A 20,711-nucleotide genomic window follows, 5' to 3' on the forward strand; every position below is an offset into this window, starting at 1 on the left:
ATTTTGAAGGCCATTGCTTTCTGAATTTCAACAAGGACTTCGGAGTTGCCCTCCTCACTAATAGAAGTGGTCTATAGGAAAGAGGGCTTAGTTTATTCTCTTCTCCCTGAATGACTGTTGCAGAAAGAATGCTCAAGGTCTGACTTTGAAAGTGGGGCCTCCTGGGCACTCTGGCCTCAGCCCTGTTATAGTGTACATTCTGTAAGTGCCATAGATGATGACACGGTAACCCAGGCCCTGGTTTGGAAGGCCATGAAGCTGACGAGCCGAGAGACTGAATGACTGGATTTGGGATTCAGTGAGCCTTGGGACCCACAGAAGCGAGCTGAAATTCTGTAGAAAAATACAAAGCTTAGGATTTGGGGCCTAATCACTGTTTAGGATGTGGAAAGCCGAGCCTTACAGCAGGTAGAAAAGATGCAAAGGTTTTAGTTGATAACAAACTCAGGTTGGGTCACTGGATCTTCTCTAAAGTGTTCATGAAGTCTGTAGCTGCATCACTAAAGGGCACTGTCAGTGTTGACATCAAGGTTGTGATAACCTTGCTTTATCCTGGTAAGGTTTGGTTGCACCTGTGGGCTGATGTTCACTCTTTCATGGGGGTGTGGAGAAATTGGAACTTATCTGGAGGAAACTTATCAGAATGGTAAAGGAGGAGAAAACCATGTCCTATGTGAAACTATTTGGAATATCCTTGTTGGTTTGTTAATTTACTCACAAAACCATTTCAGTCCTCTTATGTGCAAGGCAGTGTCCTAAGTGACCAGGGCATAAAGACTATAACAATAAGTGGGTTCCAACAATGGTCTCTGTAATGGTGTGGAGTTGTCCGCTTGTCTAAAAGAGATCTTGAGACTTACTTGGTGGTCTAGTGGTTAAGAATCTGCCTTACAATGCAGGGAACACTGGTTCTATCCCTGGTCAGGGAAGATCCCATATGGCGCAGAGCGGCTCAGCCTTTGCACCACAGCACCTGAGCCCAGGTGCTCTAGAGCCCATGCTCTGTAATGAAAAGCTACCTCAATGAGAAGCCTGTGAGCAGCAGAGAAGACTCAGCACAGCCATAAATAAATCAATCCCACTCCCTTGTAAAAAAAGCCTGATGAGCCCCTCTTTGCCTGGCAAGGTAATAAAGCCATCCTTAAAAAGTAATAATAAAAATAAATAACTAAAACAAAAGTGGTCTCAGAAGGTCTTCCTGTAAAAAAATGAGTTTTGAGTTGACTCTCGATGGACAAATAGGAGTTTGACAGTTTACAAAGAGAAGGATTTTCTAGATAAAAAGGCCGCATGCCCCAAATCACTAGGCAATAAGCTTCAGACAAGTAATGGGTATTTTCCACCATTTTGACCACATTCTCCATTATACTGTCTGACCCAGAATCCGTTTTGTTGATCTCTCAGCTTATAAATGAAATAACATGCCTCCCCGCAGAGTCTACAGGTAATTGAAAGAGGCTGAGATATGGGTTGTGCGTGTTTGGGGTGGTGAGGACACAGCATGCAGGGTTGTGTGCCCTGCTGAGGAGTTTGGCTGTTATCAGAGAAGAGAGAGGACACATAGAAGGGTTTTAAGTTAGAAAGTCAGACTTTCACTTTTGAAATGTCAGTGGTAACAGTTGGAGGACAATGAGTCTGGAGACAGAAACCAGCTAGGACGCTGGTTCTGCAAGAGGCTAGGTGAGGCAGAGCGGGAGGATGGAGAGGAAGGGGTGGGCTGAGAAGATTCTCAGAAAGTGGACTTGGAGTTATGTGGTAGGATTACATGCACATGGTGACAAATGTGGGCTGCTGGGAAAACGTGGAATCAGGAATGGGGGGAGTCAGTTAGTGGGTACAAGATAAGACTTTGCACTCTGGACATGTTGAATTAAAGGGATTGTCTCAATGAGACGTAGAGATGGAGACTTTCAGAAAAGGTGCATAGATAGGTTGGAAGTAAAGTCTGTGCTTGAGACTTAGGTAAGTGACCATACCCTTTTGGAGATTCTGATGTGTTTGTGTTTTCTCCTACTCCAAAATATTCTCAGGTAGATTTTGAAATCATGAGTCTGAATATTCCTATGGGAGGAAAAGAGGACTTAGGAGCTGCAGGGTTTATAGAGAGATTCATGAAAGAGGAAGCTGGCCAGAACATCAGATACTGCAGAGAAGTCAGATGAGGGAAAGACAGACACATCTTTGGATCTGACCATCAGGTGCGCACATGGGTTACAGGAGCTGTTTCAATGCTGGGAAGACAGGGAAACAGATTGTAGGGGATGGCATAGGTGTTAGACGGTGTACAGTGGAGGTGATAATTGACTTTATTAAAAATATGACTTATTCTCTTAGGCTGCCAATTTGGATAAGCCTTTTTGTGTGCAAATGATTAAAAAAAAAAAAACAAAACACCTTACTCAAACTGGCCAAAGGAAAAAGAATGTATGGGCTCAAATAACTGAGAGATCCAGAAGATAAAGCAGGGCTCGATCTGAGGCTTTGAATGACATCAAGACCTGGTCCCTTTCTTTTTCAGTTCTCCCTTCTTTATTGGCTTCATTCTGCAGCCCAGTGTCACCAAATGGTGCCAGACAGTCCCAAGTTTCTGTCCTTCCAGATTGAAGTTCAGCTGGAGTGAGATTGTATTGCTCCTTATAGATTCAGGATTCCTGATTGAACCTATTTGCATTCTGTTGTGCAAAGCTGTACCAGTGACTAAGGGTAGGGAGTAGCAAGTACTCAGATGGCAATATAGGGCATATGTCAGTTTCAGGCCAGTCATTGTGACTGAGGGAGTTCAGTGCTCTGCTTGGCAAACTTGGGTCACATGTCCACTCTGAAGCAGGGATAGAATTGCAGCTGAGCCATGGACTAATGTGAGGGCAGGGTGGTTCTCAAAGCTGAAGTGCTGTTGCCAGAAGCAGGCATGGATATTCTGCCTAGAGCTAAAATATGCACTACAGCTATAGGGCACAAAACTAGGGTTGGTGAATGCAAGCTATTGGTCACTGCATTTCCACCAATGGAAGCTATTGGTCACAGAGAACGATTACCCTGGGGGACAGGAATGAAAGAGGTCAGCTGCAGAGGTATCAGTTGGCTGTCACTGACAGTGTCTGAACAACCACCATGAATAGATGCCAAGCCATTGCACTGTGTAGATGTAGCAGTTAACCTCTAAGGCCACATTGTCAAACTGTTTCTCTGTAACACAGTAAGGAATACATTTTTTTCATAAAGCCCAGTATGCCCTTAATTATGCATACAGAACTGCAAACAATTTTCCTGACATAGTACTTTTCCTTCATATTTGGTTTGTTCATGTTTTCTGTTCCATTTAAAAATATCTGTTATATGAAACTCATCACATGATTTTCATGTCTCACTTATGAGTCTCGACCTGCAGTAGGTAAATTCTTGTTCTAAGTTCAGAGGTCTTAGATGAACTTGGTTTACAGATGGTATTTGAGTCTGGCTTTTCCACCACAAGGGTGACTTGGGTCAAAATTGAGGCTCAAACCTGTTGCACTGTGAGAGCTCCTGGTTCTCCATGCTGGAGTCTCCTGCTTTCTGTCAGAGCAGCTCCTGACCCATGGGGTGGAGGGACCTTCTTTGTAGGCCATCAGGCAGTGTTGGAGGGAGTTCACATGTTGTGTCACAGAGGTGGCCTGGCAGTCTGTCTGCCTGGGGCCTGGCAGCAGCTCCTGTGCCAGCAGCAGTTGATGATGTGAGGTCAGTGTGTGTGCATGTGTGTGGCTCTGACAGGATTTTATATTGAAGATGAGGGAGTGGCTTTTAAAAATATTTTTGACTTGAAACAAGTCAAGGCAGAGAATGGAGACAATTAGAGACTGACATCCTGTTTAGTCATCTCTCCAGAGAGTTCTATTTTCAGAGCTGTTCTATAAGGGTTCACAAGTGGGGTTAAGGTAGTTAAGGGGATATTGTTAAGTTAGCAGTAGTCGTGATGCAAGAAGCTGGTTTGAACACTGGGGTGAATTGCAATGCGGTAACCACATTGTAGTAGACTGAAGGCAGAGAAAGGCAGAGTTTATGAGAATCAGCTCTTACGTAGATGAAGCTTTCTGAGTCAGTACAGAACAGTTTTGTACTGTTTGTCAGTACTTTTGAAAAGGTAAAAGCAGGGTGTGGTGTTTAAAGACAGGTGGCAGTGAGCTAGCGTATGGTCAATGCATTTTTTTCCCTTCAGTATGGGTCACGTGTTGGTATAGTACAGGCAGTGAATAGCACTGTCAAAGTTCTTTGAGGTTGTCTCATGGGAGCAATGTCAGAAATGCTGAGTAATGATATCATGGACTTGGAGTTGTGAGCAGTGAAACAGGGGATGGTTAAGACCTTGCCCAGAGCCACTGTGCCGATCAGACTGGAGTCCACGTTCTGGTCTAGTTTGAACACTGTACCAGATGATTTGCAGCTCATTTAAATTTAATATTCTATAGTCAACTTCTCCAGACCTTTCTGTCTTCAGAACAAAGGCAGGACTGAAGTTCTGGGCTAAACTTGATGAGGTCTTTATTGGGTTGGCCAAGAAGTTCATTTGGGCTTGGCCAACAAACATTTAAGGACAATTGTAAATTTATGTATTTAATTACAATTAAAATATTGTAAATTTATGTATTTGTGTAAATTTATGTATCAGAATCCATGGCTTAGAGGTGTTCATGGGTAGTTCAAGGTTGGCGTGAAGAGGGCAGAGCCTGCCTTACCTGGGCCCACGTGGTCCGGGCAGACATGGAGGGCACATGCCCCTTCACCCCGGGGCCATGCTGGGTGAAGGCTTTTGGGAGACGGGCATGTTTTCAGAAGATGGGATCTGTGAGAAGACATCCAGCTGCCTCATTGGCAGGTTGTCCATCTTGTTTTCTCAGCTCATAGGTGAGAACAGAAAGGAACCTTGGTATTCTGTGAACGGTTGAGAGTAGGGAATGCAGAGCACATGCACTGCCTCTCCTGGTGCTTCCTGAAGATGAATTGCACTCAAGTGGAAGTGGGATAGACAGAGGCAGCACTCTTTCAGTCAAGCTTAATACTTCCCCAAACTACAGGTGTGCCGCTGGCCATACCACATTGGTTCATAGCCTTTTGTGTTGCCATTATTTCTCTACCCTATATACATGCCGCGTGGTGTAGCAAAATACTGTTCTTACAAATGCTGCCCATCAGTTAGGGATGTTTCAGAAATGGTGACCTTGTGTATGAATGCTTATCAATATCTCAAAGAGCCAAAATGGAAGAGGAAAAATTTCAGGAGAGGGGAAGCATTGCAAAGATAGTTTCGTTCAGATCTGTTTTTCATCCTTCACAACTTCTTTCACTGTTGCTTGTTTCCTGCCCACCTTCTGTTCAGTGAAAGACTTAGATCTGATCTGTGGCTGTGATTTGCACCTTGAGGCCTCTCTGTAAGGAATTTTTTGAGATCCACCAAAAGAATACTTCAAAATTAGAATATAACATATTTTTCCCTCTCTTTCTAGGTGGATCTGGAGCCAGAAGGCAAAGTGTTTGTCGTAATAACTCTAACAGGGAGTTTCACTGAAGGTAAGAATGAATTTGGGGTGGTTTCTGGTATTTGTGTACTATTGAGTTCATACTCAATAGGAATTTCTATCATAGAAATGATAAAAAGAATATTTTATAAAAGATACTTTAAAAAAAGATACTTTAAAAAATTAACTGTTTAAATTAGGCTGGTTGGTATTTTATTGCCTAATGGTCTATTGGTTTTGGTTGCCAGAGCAAATATATTTGCTAATTTTGGCAATCTTGTGTTTTGTTTTTTATTCATCATCTTCTTAGTTCAAGAAGTTCTTGCCTTTTTTGATTCATGTCTATTAAACTGTACTTAAATTTTTGGCTTTGGGCCAAACCTTTAGTTTGCCTCTTAATGTCTTAAAAATTGAAAGATCATATTCTTTTCTTTATAATCTTTATCTCATCCTGTCCTTCGAGTGATTCTTTTCCTCTTCCCCTGACACTACCCTCACCTCCCACTTTCCTTTATTTTTAATTGAGGTAAAGTTTATATACAGTGAATTGAATAGATCAGAAGTGAAGAATTTTATTTTGACAAATGCATACAACCATGTAACTAGCACTGCAATCCAAGACATAACATTTCCATCCTTCTGAAAGTTCCCTGTGTCCTTTCCTAGGTAATCCCCTGCTGCCAGAGATAGGAAATGCAATATTTTGCTTTGTGTTTTCACTGTAGTTTAGTTTTGTCTATTCTGGAAGTTCATATAAATGGAACTATATAACATGTTCTCTTCTGTGTCTGATTTATTTTGCTCAGCATAATTTCTGTGAGATCTATGCATGTCATTGTGTATATTAGTATTCCATTCTTTTTTATTGGTGAATATTCCATTCTATAAATGTAGCACAATTTTGTTTGCTCATTCTTGTCCTGATGGACATTTTGGAGTTTTCCCTATTGGGGGTTATTATGAAGAATGCTTCCATAAATATTCTTGTACATAAATTACACCTTGATTTCTCTTGGGTAAATGCCTAGCAGTGGAATTACTGAATAACACAGTAGATATATGTTTAACTTTATAAGAAACTCACATGATTTTCCAAAGTGGTTGTATTCTTATATTCCCGCCAGCAATGTATGAGAGTTCTAATTACTCCATGTCCTCACCAACATTTGATGTGGTAATTCTGTTTAATTTTAGACATGCTGGTGGCTATGGAATGATAACTTGTGGTATTAATTTGCATATCAAATTCCTTGCAATTTCTGTCCCTTTTCTAGTGGCTTTCCAGTGTTTCCAATTAATTGTTTTAGAATACATCTCTAAATATTTAATTGTTTTTGTTGGCAAGGTAAGTCTTTTGCAAGCTATTCTGCCATTACTAAAATCCTTGCAAAGTTCTGTAGAGGTGTGGCTTTATGGTTTGTCTGTTTGGTGTTGGCATTTTGCAAATTGGTGACACCTTTGAGAAATGATTTTCTCTTATCTCATTCAACCCTTCTCCTTCATATGGGCAAATTATCTTAAGGTTAGTATTTTTCAACTTGTCTCAGTTGTTGCATCTTATCCTTTTGCTCTGATATTGAAATTAGCAGAAACTTGGGTTACTTGAACATGAAAAAACTGTCCAGATTATAGTTTAGGGGTCTTCTGCCTGCTCACAAGTCTTTTGGTTTTGCTTGGCATTTTGAACAGATACGATTCATGAGAAAAAATGAATCTGTTCATAACTCAGTCAAATAAAATATAATGTAATATTACAGAACATTGCTGAGAGAACATTCTTACAGCACATGGAAGGTGGGTACAACCATGGTATAGACAAACCCAGCAGTGAGTGTAGAGGCATGAATGAGGAGTGGATAAGATTCTGAATATGCTGAACTACCCGAATATGCTGCAGTAAGTTGCAAGGGGCCAGAGGAGTAAGGCCATGTGTGTTAGAGCAGGTCTGATGGTGCTGTTGTTGTTACATGACATCTCTTTTTAGAGTTATGCTGTCTCTCTAAGAATAAATTTTATTACATTTCTATCTTCCTTAATTGTACACTAGAAACATCATAACAATGGTGCTGGAATAGTCCTCAATGTTCTCATAGTATTAATTTATTAGTTATAGTGATAAAAAGAATGTCAAATGTTACTTGGGGTGAGTTCTTACTAGGCCATTGCAATAATACTCCTTTCAGAGGTGACCCTGGGTAAAATGGCGAGGCAGGCCAAGTTCATCTTGGGTAATTCCACCTCCCCTTTAAGTTAGTCCTTCCTGTTCTCTGTCTTCAAGTGTCTCTTACTCCAGAAAGATGCTCAGTGATCTCCTCTCTCCAGGAACACTTGCTAATAAGGAAGACAGGGGATTCATGGGCTAATTCATACTGCAGTGATAGTGATTGATATCTTAGCATTCTACCCCTCTTAGGTGTGCCTGTGTATTTTTAAATGATGTTAAAAGGGCTGTTTTACTGATGAGAAGGAGATTTTTGATGTTCAAGTTCCAGGATCTGTAGCATCACTGTGTGGGCTGTATTTTAGAAGCTCAGAGCTGATCTCTCTGTCTGTGGGAGCCTTATCTTGCCAGTTGAGCTCCTAGGCTGGGGCTCAACTTGAGCTGGCACGTTGCTGCAGCCTTAGGGCACAGCTTCCTTGTCAGATGCAGAGAATGTGATGGCTGTCTCTGTGTGTGTTACTCAAGGAAGGAATGGAGCTCCCCAGCCCCCACATTCCTGCCTCGGCTGTGGCAGCACATGGACCTGGCTCTATGAGAATGTCCCTGGTTTGGCCTCTCTCCTGTCAGCCACCCTAGGTCATGTCTGGCTGTCAGGTGACAGGTCAGCTGGTAGGAGATTTGGAGCTCTAGTTCCCACCTGGGGTGCTGGAGGGCTTTACATAAAGGAGCAGGGTGAGGTCAGGCTTGCCTGGTGTGGCTCAGGCTGTGAAGGGGGCGTTGGCCTGGGATCCCAGAGAGATTGTCAAGGCTCAAGAAATGTTGGTTGATGAAAGAATGAAATGATGCCATTTGCTGCAACATGGATGGACCTAGAGATTATCACACTAAGTAAAGTAAATCAAGCAGAGAAAGACAAATATCATATGATATTATTTATATGTGAAATCTTAAAAATGCTACAAATGAGCTTATTTACAAAACAGAAACAGAATCACAGATTCAGAAGATAAATTCATAGTTACCAAAGGGGAGAGCAAAGGTGGAAGAAGGATAAATTAGGAGGTTGGGACTAACGTATACACACTACTATATTTAAAATAGATAACAAGGACCTATAACATAGGGAACTCTACTCAATATCCTGTAATAACCTATATGTGAAAAGAATCTGAAAAAAGGATACATGTATAACTGAATCACTTTGCTGTGCAGCAGAAACTAACACAACATTATAAATCAACTATAATATAAAATAAAAGTGAAGTTCAAAAAGAAAGAAATCTTGGTTGAGCCTCAGTGTACATCTGATCTATCTCACAGGGTTATTTTGAAGGTCAGATGATGGAAGGTGTAGGAAAGTGTAGAGTGTTCTATGAAGGCACATCTCCATGTTCCTGTTGTCATGGCAGCAAGAGCCCTGTCATTCTCCCCACCCCTGCAAGGCACCCATGTATCCTCAGCAGGTGTACTTTATTTCGACACTGATTTTCTTTTATACTAGAAGCCTCAGTTTTTCTTTTATACTAGAAGCCTCGAGAATTTAGTGGACAGTTTCTAATGTGATGTTGGCTTATTGCCATGCCTGTTTCCCTTTCATGGCCTGCTCTAGGGGTTCTGCCATTAACAGATGCTATAATCCCAAGGCTCTCCTTTAAAAAGCAATTGCTTAAATGGAGGTATGGTCTGTGATATACCAGACTGGCATTAGGAGCTGCTGACTAGTCCTTATTTCATCCTGTCTCATCTTCTCCATCTTTCGATAATTGTGCTGAATTTGCAGCTAAGGCAAAAGAGTTTTTATTAAATATAAGACATGACATGAGAAATGACATGAGCGATGCCTGCTGAGTACAGACGTGTGATCTCATCACAGATGCTGGGGATATAAAGATGAACAAGATACAGACACTGGAATGAGCTCGTCTGCTGTGGGCAGATGCAGCCTATGTGTACAGTGTGGGGGCCCAGGGCCCAGCACAGGAATAAGTCCAAGCCATGGTGCTGGCTGGCAGGAACATGTGATCAGATCAGCCAGGAGATTTTAGAGGAAGCTCCACTGGGGAGGAGCATGGTGGAACAATCAATAGAAATATTGCTGGTGGAGGAGAAGGTTCAAGAGGGGCAGATAGCGTGTTCACAGGTATAGGGGTGAGAGAACAGTGAAGAGTTCCATAGACTGAACATAGTGAGAGGGGTGCTGAGTGAGAGGGAGTGTGGCCGGAAGTGCGCAGAGACTTGGGAGGAGGGCCTCATGCACATGGCTCAGAGGTAAAGAGTCTGCCTGCCAGTGCAGGAGATGTAGATTCAATCCTCAATTGGGAAGCTCCTCTGGAGAAGGAAATGGCAACCCACTTCAGTATTCTTGCCTGGGAAATCCCATGGATAGAGGAGCCTGGCGGGCTACAGTCCCTGGGATCGAAAAGAGTCAGACACAGACGAGCAACTGAGCCCACAGGCATGCATAGGTTTGCCCAGGACAGTCTGAGTTTATCTGCAGTACCAGTGTAAACCATTCATAGCATCACCTTGCAGTCTCATGAGGATCCCAGGTTAGAGGATAAACTGCATGGTTACACTACTTCTAGGCTCGCAGACATGATGGGGTGCCAGTGAAGGGTTTTAGGGAATGGGAAAATCTTACTTGGTAGCCATAGGTACATGAGGCTGGCGGCAGGGGGCTATTAGGATCATAAGAGGAGACGGGTATAGATAGCCAGGAAGAAACAATTAAAGTTTTCTGAGAGAGAGATTACTAGAACTGGAGTTAAGGTGGAATCTGTGGGGATGAATGGAGAGTGGGGGACAGCTATGAGAAATATGTAGGTCTTGAAACCAGCAGGAATTGGCAACTCATGGGGTGTCAGGGATGAAGAAGGATGAGACTCTGGTGATGCTCAGAGGATGTCTTGCATTCACCAGACTAGAAACATAGCAGGAGAAAGTGATGAATTCAGCTTTGAGCAGGTGGAGTTTGAGACACTTGTGGGAAACCCAAGAGGAGATGCTTAGTAGCAATAAGAGTCTAGAGTTTGTTAAGGGATCTAGGTGTGAGATATAGCTCTGGCTGCCAGTGGGAGCCAGTCTGGAGGCTGGGATCCACTGAGAAGATTTAGAAAACCAAGGTTGACTAAGAGCAGAACTCTGTGGAACACCAACAATTAAGAATCTGGCTCACAGATTATAATTTGTGAAACTTACTCAAACTCTGTTGAAGGTTTACTTAATGAACACTCATTTTGTTAGTATATTTATTACTTATTCAATAATATTTGAGTGCTTACTGCATGTTAGGGACTGTTTTGTCAGATGGTAGAACATCTTCCAAATTGACATCAAAATGTTTGCTAATGAAGTTTGGAGAAAGGACAGAACATAAAAGAGTTTTAGAAAAAAAAATTATGCATAAATTGGTGTTAACAGCAGTAGCTTCACAATTTGATCATGAAGTGTGCTGTGTATAGATTTATGTTTAATACTGAGATGAGAGGATGAGCCTGCTTCAAAACCCAACATTAAACTGAGATGGAGCAAGAAAAACTCTTCATGGAGATCTGTCACAGAGCTGAAAGGCATAACATTGTCAACTGGATCAAAAACCCGTCACCATTGTTCATATTAAGAAAGGTGTTATCACTCTTGATCAGATATAGAATTCCCCTCAGCACTGCTGCCAAGACCCAGTTGAACTGACTTATTGTTTTGAAAGGACTGTCTTATGTCATTTATTTCACTCTGGCTAAACCTTTCTGGAGCTCACCACTGGATCAGCCACCTAATCGAGCTGAAATTTTATTAAAGTGATGAAAGAAACCTGGACGTTTAATGCAGCCTCTAGATGCTGTCACTATGGCTCTGTTTGATGGTCACTATGCTGGGCTAGTTCTTACCTGGAAGAGTGGAATGGCCAAAAAAAAAAAGGTTTGAAGTATTGATGAAAATGCATTGAACTAAACTCATCACTTATATAATTGGAAGAGAAGCAACAAAAGAAATTGTTAAAATAGTGATATCCCCTCAGCAAATCAAAAAAGATGTTGCTGCACTGTAATGCTATTAAGAAATATAGTGTAAGATTTGAAGATAATGTAGTTTATGTAAGTGAAGTTTGCTTGAATTCAGAGTATCTCATACTGCAATGATTGGCCCACAGAGTGAGAACCAGATGACATGTGTTTCCTCATGGGAGTACACCATCCCATTTGTGAAGTAGTCTTGCCAAAAAATCAAGCCTGGATCTGGTCAGGCTTCCACATCTAACCACCACTGTGGAGGAAATAGGGGATAGGGACACATTTAAAATGACACCATGAGGTACAATCAGCAAAATTCAAAATGTGGAAACATTTGATAAGACAAGAGACTTGGTTCCTTTGCGTAAAAATTGGAAGAGAAAAAGAAAAGAGAAGGAAAGACCAAAAATAGCAAAAGATTAAAAATTGGAGGAAAAAAGGGAGAGAAAATCAAAATAACAAATGAGAAACATATTAACCACCTTCAACATGTGAAACGTATCAAGCAAGAATTGCAAAACTAACTCCCAAGACACAACTGGGAAAATGTATGACTGTATACATCATCATAATAAGGAATTATTAACCTTATATAGCTGTGATTGTGGCATTTTGGTTGTTTAAAACAGAGCATCTGTGAGAGATACATACTGAAGTGTTGACTGATAAAATGATTTCTGAGGTATACTTCAGAATATTCCAGAGGTGGGAGAAGGGGAGAGAGGGTACAGGTAAAACCAGATTGGCCACAAGTTGCCTCTTGAAGCTAGATGACAGTTACATGTAGGTTTATAAGTTTGACTACTTTTTCATGTGTTTGAAATTCTCCTTAATAAGAAATCAAAATTACACATTTAAAATACCTATTTCCTAAACAAAAAATGGTATGTGGGTTGCCGCTGCAACAGCCAAATGATGCTTTAACTTTGAACACATGAAATCTACTCTCATTTATAATAAAGCTGGTGTTTTTTTATCTGTATACATTTTATCCTTAATTCCCAATTTTTATGTATGATGAAGAGGAAGAGTTAAAAATTTAAATGACTAGAGTACTTCAGAAATATTTTTACAGATTCTAAATAAATACTAAGCTGTGAGTCAAAAACTGCAGGTAGGAAGAAATGAGTAAGACAAATCCTTTCGTTCTGTTGTAAAGTTCTCATAACGAATGACAGGTAAGTCATCTAGTAACAATTGCATAACATTTTGCCCTTAGAAAGTTTCATTTTAAGATAGTTTTCTTAAAGAATGATGTAAAGCAAAAGAATCAATGGTAGACGAATCTTGTGGACGTGTCTTTCCCCCAAAGTTCCCCAAGCAAAGTTGAGAGTATTCTGTACCACTTTGGAGGAAAAAGTGATTTCTTAAAAGATAAACAAAAATACAGTCTGACAAAGAACTTGTCATTTGTGGATTTGAAGCTCATCGAGAAAGCTTCACTGAAGCTTTGAATTGCTCCCCTTCTTTCAGACTCTTATTATGTTACTTAGAGCTAATACTCATTTCCCCTGGGGAAAGGATGGAAAGGGCCGGAATTTTGGTATCTGCCAAAAGTATTCTTTCTTCTAAGGGAGTGCACTGTAAGATCGAGTAAAATTCTGATCTTTTTGAACCATTTTCGCTCAGATTTCCTGTGCCAATTGTCTACACGTAATTATGTTCTCTGCTAAATCATCATGGGTGCGTGCACCGAGGCAGATAAAACATGTGTTAACTGCTTGAAGGCTGCAACTCAGTTTCTCACACTCTCTGTGTGTTATTTTTAAAGGGGGAAAAAGTCATCTCTGATGGTAGTTTTCAGTACTCCTTTCTCATGTTTCAAGCCTGACGACATATTGTTGATATATCTTTTTAAAGTTAGCTTTTTCAAAAAATATGTATTCTCTCTGTACATTCAACCTGAAGGACGAGTGGCTACTTTGGTTCTCCTGGTGGTCCAGGCTGTTCTGTGGCTCCCATTGGAAATGACTGCCGAGTTGGAGACAGGGCTGGAGGGTAACAAAGAGGCATTGAGGCAGTGGGGAGAGAAGGAAAACTGGAAAAAGAAATGATCTTTTTAAAGAATTGAAACTAAACTGTCCATGTTGTGGTTGACCTGATCCTCTTTCCCATGAGAGCAGGCTCGTTTATTGAGCTCCTTCTGAGGACCAGATGCTGTGCTCAGCCTGAAACTGAGCAAGGAGCAATAGCAGCTCTTGTTTCATTTTCTTCCAGTAGCAAGATAGCCTCTTACCCTCCTAATAGTTGCCCTCTGTATGTTCATGCCATCATGCATATTATTTCATTTGCTCCTCACAACAAACTCCTGAGGCTGATGTAATCCTCAGTATGCAAGTGTGAATCCAGCTCAGGGATGCTGAGTTGCTGTGGTCTCCTGAGTAACGAGTGCTGGAGCCCAGACACAAGCTCAGACTGGGATGCTGAGGTCCAAGATCTTTCTAGGCCATCAACTATCGGGGAGGTGTTTCCATGTTTTCTCTTTATTCTACCTTGGATGAAAACTGTCCTATAGGTGATATAATCCCAACCTTCACAGAGTTTTGTTTTCTTTTGGGATAATGTTCTTTTGCAAGACTTTCTTTGGAGTCCCCCTTCTTACACATAAAGGTTGACAGTATTCTGGGAAAGGTACCACCTTCTTAAATACCAGGTATAGATCAGAGAACTCTGGGAAGACTGAGCTTGAGATTTGCTAAGTTTTACCATCATCATCAGTAGGTTCTCTTAATGAAAGCATTAAACTAGAACTTGGAAAAATTATAAGTCAAATGAATTCAGTTAGCATATGATAGCTATATTTGCCTAGTTATGTCTCAACCATTGTTGGCTTCATCCTGACTACTTCTCTTACTTTCATTGACTATTGATGATAAACTTTTAAATGGTTCCCAAAGTGTGGTCCTGCAGATCTCTGGGAGTTCCAGAATATTCAACTCTGATTATTCATTGGAAGGATTGATCCTGAGTCTAAAGCTCCAATACTTTGGCCACCTGATGTGAAGAGCCGAATCACTGGAAAAGATGCTGTTGCTCAGAAAGATTGAAGTCAAAGGAGAAGAGGGTGGCAGAGGATGAGATGGTTCTATAGCATCACTGACTCAATGGACTTGAGTTTGAGCAAACTCTGGGGATAGTGAAGGACAGGGAAGCCTGGTGTGCTGCAGTCCATGGGGTTGTAAAGAGTCGGACATAATTTAGGGACTGAACAACAACAATGCATAAGGCACTCTGCTACATACTACAATACTGTTGTGTCTCAAGAAGGAACACTTGAATAATTAATCTACTTTTTTCACCCCATGGGACACCATTTTTTACTTGAAAAAATGACAAACTGTAGTTATAGAGACATAGGATTTTGTCAGGTATTTTCTTAAAAATGAATGAAACGAGCTTGTTATTTCCAAGCAAAAAGCTGAGTGTGATGCTGGTGATAAAACTGGACCCTGCAAGGCATGGGTAGAATTTTAGAAATTTTATACTCACCACATGAGCTTGTCAGCTTACAGTACTTAAAAGACTTTTCTTATGAATTTGTTGTTTATTAACAATTGTGAGGCTTTTAAAAAAAATATTGTAAAATAGGTTAATATTTGGAAGAAGATCTGCATAACTCAGTAAACCTGTATTTTCAAAATGACCGATACAAAATGTTACAAAACCATGCATGAGTCAAGGACCCATTGAAAGCTTAAGACAGACTAATTGATTTCGTGTAACAGTATAAAAATCTCATCGATTATATAGATTCTACATTGCAACTAACTCTTAAACTACCAGTTGTCAAGTTTTGGTATAGACTCAAAGAAGCACCTGAAAAAGCTATTAAAACACTCTCTTTTCCACTACTGTCTGTACGAGGCTAGATTTTGTTCATATACTTCATCTAAAACAGTGTTATAGAAGATAGAATACAGAAGCAGATCTAAGAATCCTACTGGCCTCTGAGTCACACTTTAAAGGGATTTGCAGAATTGTAAAACAATGCCACTCTTCTCATTTAATTTTTTAAAAAATAGTTATCTTTCATAAAAATGTTATTTGTTAACATGCAATGAATTTGTTATTGTTTTAAATGAATAAATTTTTCTAAATCTCAATTTTAATTTCTAACATGATAAATAACAGTAGAGAGAACCCACATAAACCAAAACTGAGCCCTTGATTTTTAAGACTAGAAAAGGGTCCTGAGGCCAAATTATCTCTAGAATTTCTAGGTTATCTCCCCCTTAATCTTTCTTTCAGAAGTCTAGCACTTTTAGTGATAATTTAAAGAAGAAGGAACTGACAAGCTTTTGTGTATGCTCTATTGGGACTGACATTAGGTGACAATTAGGTGATATACACAACAGAAAAATTCAGTCATTTTTTTTGAAACTGTTATCCTTTTTCTCTAATTATTTTTACTGTGTGGTGTACTTCTGTAGCGGGTTTTTGTTATAAGCCCTTTCTCATAAAAATAGGGAGGTCAGGAAATGACACCCAAACTACCTAGAAACCTATGGTGGTTTCTAACTTTAGAGATGCTGCTATTGGCAGCTTGATGCTAAACCTTTGCTTGATTTGAGCAGAACAAGGCAGTCGCAGTACTTCTGAGCAAGTGGTCAGAGCTGTTAGCACTAAAAGCTGAACCACAAAAATAGCTCAAAAACCTATGGTTGGAAGCATCCACAGATTCACCTTGTGTGACACTCACCCACCAGCACGTTCATCTGAAATCAAGATTCATGCAAAACATAGAGTCTGACTAGTATCTTCATTTTCTCAAGCTTAATATATATTTTTTCCAGTTGGAATTACACTCATGCAGAATTCTCTCAGGGGAGCTGAGATCTGGAGAAAACAAGTGATTTAATTTTTTGATAGAAAAATTAATTGCTACAGAGTCTGGTTTCATTGTGCTTCAATTTCATTTCCAGCATCCCTAGTGCTCTCTGCTCTTATTGTTTCAAATGAACAAGGCAGCAGAGGTTCTGTGTGCCAGGCCAGTTACATTGACATCCCTTTTAGTAGGTTTTTTCCCCAATAACTAACGCCTGTGTCAGTGGGCAGGTGAAGAGGCAGGAAGACCAATTTCTTCTCCCCTGAAACTTGTCATCAGCATTAGGATTTCATCCTGGTGTTTGAAATTTCTGTTCAGCACTAGATGACTTCTGTGTGAGGTTGAGAGTGGGCGAGGGGAGCCTTAGTGGTCTAGGATTGAAGACATATTCTTTGTGTATGTCAGAGATTGCCTTTGATTTTCTTAAGTGGTAACTTAGTTCTAACGTTTTGGAGAAAGTCGGTTGCTATCTCTGTGAATTTACTTGGGTTACAGAATATACTGGATTGGGTAGTACTTCTAAACTGTCACCACTTGGGTCCAGTGGATCAAGAGAACTCTCTCTGGACACACACTGTGTTTATGTATAACGTGATATATGTAGGCGTGCATGTGTGTAGGTCAGTACTTACTGATGACATTGGGTTTATTCCTATAGAAGTCAAAATTTGGTGTGTGGGTGGAGACACAAACAACTAGACAAATTAACATAATATGCCAAGTGGTAAATGCTCTGGAAAAAATAGGGCAGAATGAGGGGACAGAGATGAGGACTGTGTGTGTGCTGTTCTGTTCAAATTAGGTTGGTGTTGGAGCTGTCGACCTGAAGGGAAGGAGGGACCATGAGGTTGTGTTACGGGAAGAGGGGACAGGAAATACAAAAAAACCCTAAGGTGGGAGTGTGGTGGGTGAGTGAGTGTTAGCAGAGGGGAGGGTTGTTACCAAGCACTGAAGTTCAGAGGAGGTGCTAGCATCCTTGTTGACAAAGTCTGCATGCTGTTAATGTCACTTCCCTCATCAGGAACACATCTTTGTTAATTGAGTGAAGTTCACCTATATTTGATGCTGTCTTACCATTTGGCTGAACATAATCTTTCTTCTTTGTCTAGGGGCCCGTAGAGCACCATATTTACATCCATTTATAGTGATTTAATGTAAGTTGTTAAGCAAAAACTTTTAAATTTATCATGAAGACTATCCTGAGTTCTGTGTATTCCATCAGGGTTTCTTATTGTTCTAAGCTACATTAGGATCAGTTGCATAGTTTAATATGCATTCAAATGTACTATCTGGCAATATGTAACAATTCCATACACTGCTAAGTATAACTAGGTATAATTCAATTCCAGCTATAGGTTATTAGGAAATTACTCTTACTGTACACCTGACCTATCTAAAACACAGTCAGAAAATTTAGGTTCAGCTAGAATCTTCTGTTCATGAATGTGGTGGAAACTCACTTTTGTTGAGTTTTAATAAATGCTAATGACATGGCTTCAGCAATACATGAACTGTGAACTTCCAGATGTTCAAACTGGTTTTAGAAAAGGCAGAGGAACCAGAGATCAAATTGCCAACATCCGCTGGATCATGGAAAAAGCAAGAGAGTTCCAGAAAAACATCTATTTCTGCTTTATTGACGATGCCAAAGCCTTTGACTTTGTGGATCACAATAAACTGTGGAAAATTCTGGAAGGGGTGGGAATTCCAGACCACCTGACCTGCCTCTTGAGAAACCTATATACAGGTCAGGAAGCAACAGTTAGAACTGGACATGGAACAACAGACTGGTTCCAAATAGGAAAAAGAGTACGTCAAGGCTGTATATTGTCACCCTGCTTATTTAACTTCTATGCAGAGTACATCATGAGAAACGCTGGGCTGGAAGAAGCACAAGCTGGAATCAAGATTGCCAGGAGAAATATCAATAACCTCAGATATGCAGATGACACCACCCTTATAGCAGAAAGTGAAGAGGAACTAAAAAGCCTGTTGATGAAAGTGAAAGAGGAGAGTAAAAAAGTTGGCTTAAAGCTCAACATTCAGAAAATGAAGATCATGGCATCTGGTCCCATCACTTCATGGGAAATAGATGGGGAAACAGTGGAAACAGTGTCAGACTTTATATTTTTGGGCTCCAAAATCACTGCAGATGGTGATTGCAGCCATGAAATTAAAAGACGTTTACTCCTTGGAAGAAAAGTTATGACCAACCTAGATAGCGTATTCAAAAGCAGAGACATTCCTTTGCCAGCAAAGCTCCATCTAGTCAAGACTATGTTTTTTTCCAGTGATCATATATGGATGTGAGAGTTGGACTGTGAAGAAGGCTGAGCGCTGAAGAATTGATGCTTTTGAACTATGGTGTTGGAGAAGACTCTTGAGAATGCCTTGGACTGCAAGGACATCCAACCAGTCCATTCTAAAAGAGATCAGTCCTGGGTGTTCTTTGGAAGGAATGATGCTAAAGCTGAAACTCCAGTACTTTGGCCACCTCACGTAAAGAGTTGACTCATTAGAAAACACTCTGATGCTGGGAGGGATTGGGGACAGGAGGAGAAGGAGACAACAGAGGATGAGATGGCTGGATGCCATCGCTGACTCAATGGACGTGAATTTGGGTGAACTCCGGGAGCTGGTGATGGACAGGAAGGCCTGGCGTCCTGCAATTCATGGGGTCACAGAGAGTTGGACATGACTGAGCAACTGAACTGAACTGAGTGACATCTGGAGAAGTAAATAGGTTAAAGGTCAGTCTGGGCACATACGAGACTTAGTATATAACTTTTTGAAGGTTAATTCTTACTACATTTTGTGTAAACAAGGACACTTCCATTATCTGAGTCCTTCAATTGATAATTACCAAGTCCTGAAAATATGGCTTCAAAAAGTGTGAAATGGCAAGAGAGGAGGATCTGTTCTAGAACAATGAAATCACTTGAGAATTTTGAAAAATGCAGGTTTTTTGTTGTTTTTTTTTTTCAGGCCCAAGACTGAATCAGAATCTCCTGGGAAGAGGCCAGGAAGACAGATTGCTAATAAGCACTTAGACTGGTTTTAATGGTTGGCCAAGTTTGAATGCCCCTGTTGTACTTTAAATCATATCTAATTTGATTAATGGAAAATTTTGGTGATTGGGAAGTTTGCAGGTTGGAAAAAAAAAAAAAAACACAGGAAAAAAAAACTGCATAGTAGAGTGTATTACTTTGCTGTAGTCTTTTCAGAGTTGACAAAACCCCAAATGCATTTTTTTAAAAAGAACCTTTAAAATGCTGTGACATAAACAGGTCGGGTTATAGTTTTTGCACCTTTGGGAGAAGAAAATGAGACTCAGAGGCTAAGGGCCTGCTTAGTATATATGTATATGTCTAAATTTGGTGCTAATGCTGAGACTCAAATCAGCATTGAGCGTCTAAAATCAGGATGGGAATGTTGGCTTTGAGACAACGTCTAGGTGTTTCCCCTTCTCTTTGAGTAGCTGGGATCAGGAAAAGGCGATTTAAAGTGATTCCAGTTACAATAGAAGCCAACATTTAAAAAATAATATATATGTTTTAAAAGATTTGATTGGTGTTCTGTCCTTAAAAATGACAAGAATTATGAAAGTGTCTTTCATCTTTTATTTATCAATATTTGTGTTACAGTGGCACCTGTATGCTAATTCTTAGAACCGAGAACAGATTAAATAACTCAGTGTGTACTTTTCTGATTCAAAGGTTTGATATCTTCCACTTTACACTGACTTTCTCAGCACTATCATGAGGAGGGTTAATTTTGCAAAAATATTTGAAGGTATCATCAAGTTTTCCAAAGGCTGGGCATAGCTCCGTTGGTGTTGATCTGTTATTTGTTGGTGATAGACCTGATACACAGATTTACTTTGTCAGGGGCTTAGCTGTGATTGGGCTTCCCTGGTGTCTCAGACAGTAGAAGAATCCACCTGCAGTGCAGGAGACCTGGATTCAGTCCCTAGGTCTGGAAGATCCCCTGGAGGAGGGCATGGCAAGCGACTCCAGTATTCTTGTCTGGAGAATCCTATGAATAGAGAAGCCTGGTGGGCTACAGTCTATGGGGTTGCAAAGAGTTGGACATGACTGAATAACTAAACACAGCACAGTAGCTGTGATTGGAGCAGGTTGTCAGCCAATTCCAAGACTTGTATCAACTACAAGATCTCACTTTGACCCCATGCCTGATTTTTATTGTGTAACTTGTATTATGGAATA

The 20,711-nt window shown here is 40.5% G+C and overlaps 1 protein-coding gene across 2 annotated transcripts in view; it reads left to right on the plus strand.

The window, feature by feature from the left end:
* Positions 1-20,711, plus strand: part of PRKCH (protein kinase C eta) — a 362,213-nt gene that overhangs the window by 68,759 nt on the left and 272,743 nt on the right. For both annotated transcript variants that reach the window (XM_027971917.3, XM_027971916.3), the window contains exon 2: positions 5,478-5,541. In XM_027971917.3, the coding sequence (XP_027827718.2) occupies positions 5,478-5,541 (64 nt within the window). The remainder of the gene's footprint in view (positions 1-5,477; positions 5,542-20,711) is intronic.

This window comes from Ovis aries, chromosome 7, assembly GCF_016772045.2.
Source record: "Ovis aries strain OAR_USU_Benz2616 breed Rambouillet chromosome 7, ARS-UI_Ramb_v3.0, whole genome shotgun sequence".
In the NCBI taxonomy this organism is placed as follows: Eukaryota; Metazoa; Chordata; class Mammalia; order Artiodactyla; family Bovidae; genus Ovis; species Ovis aries.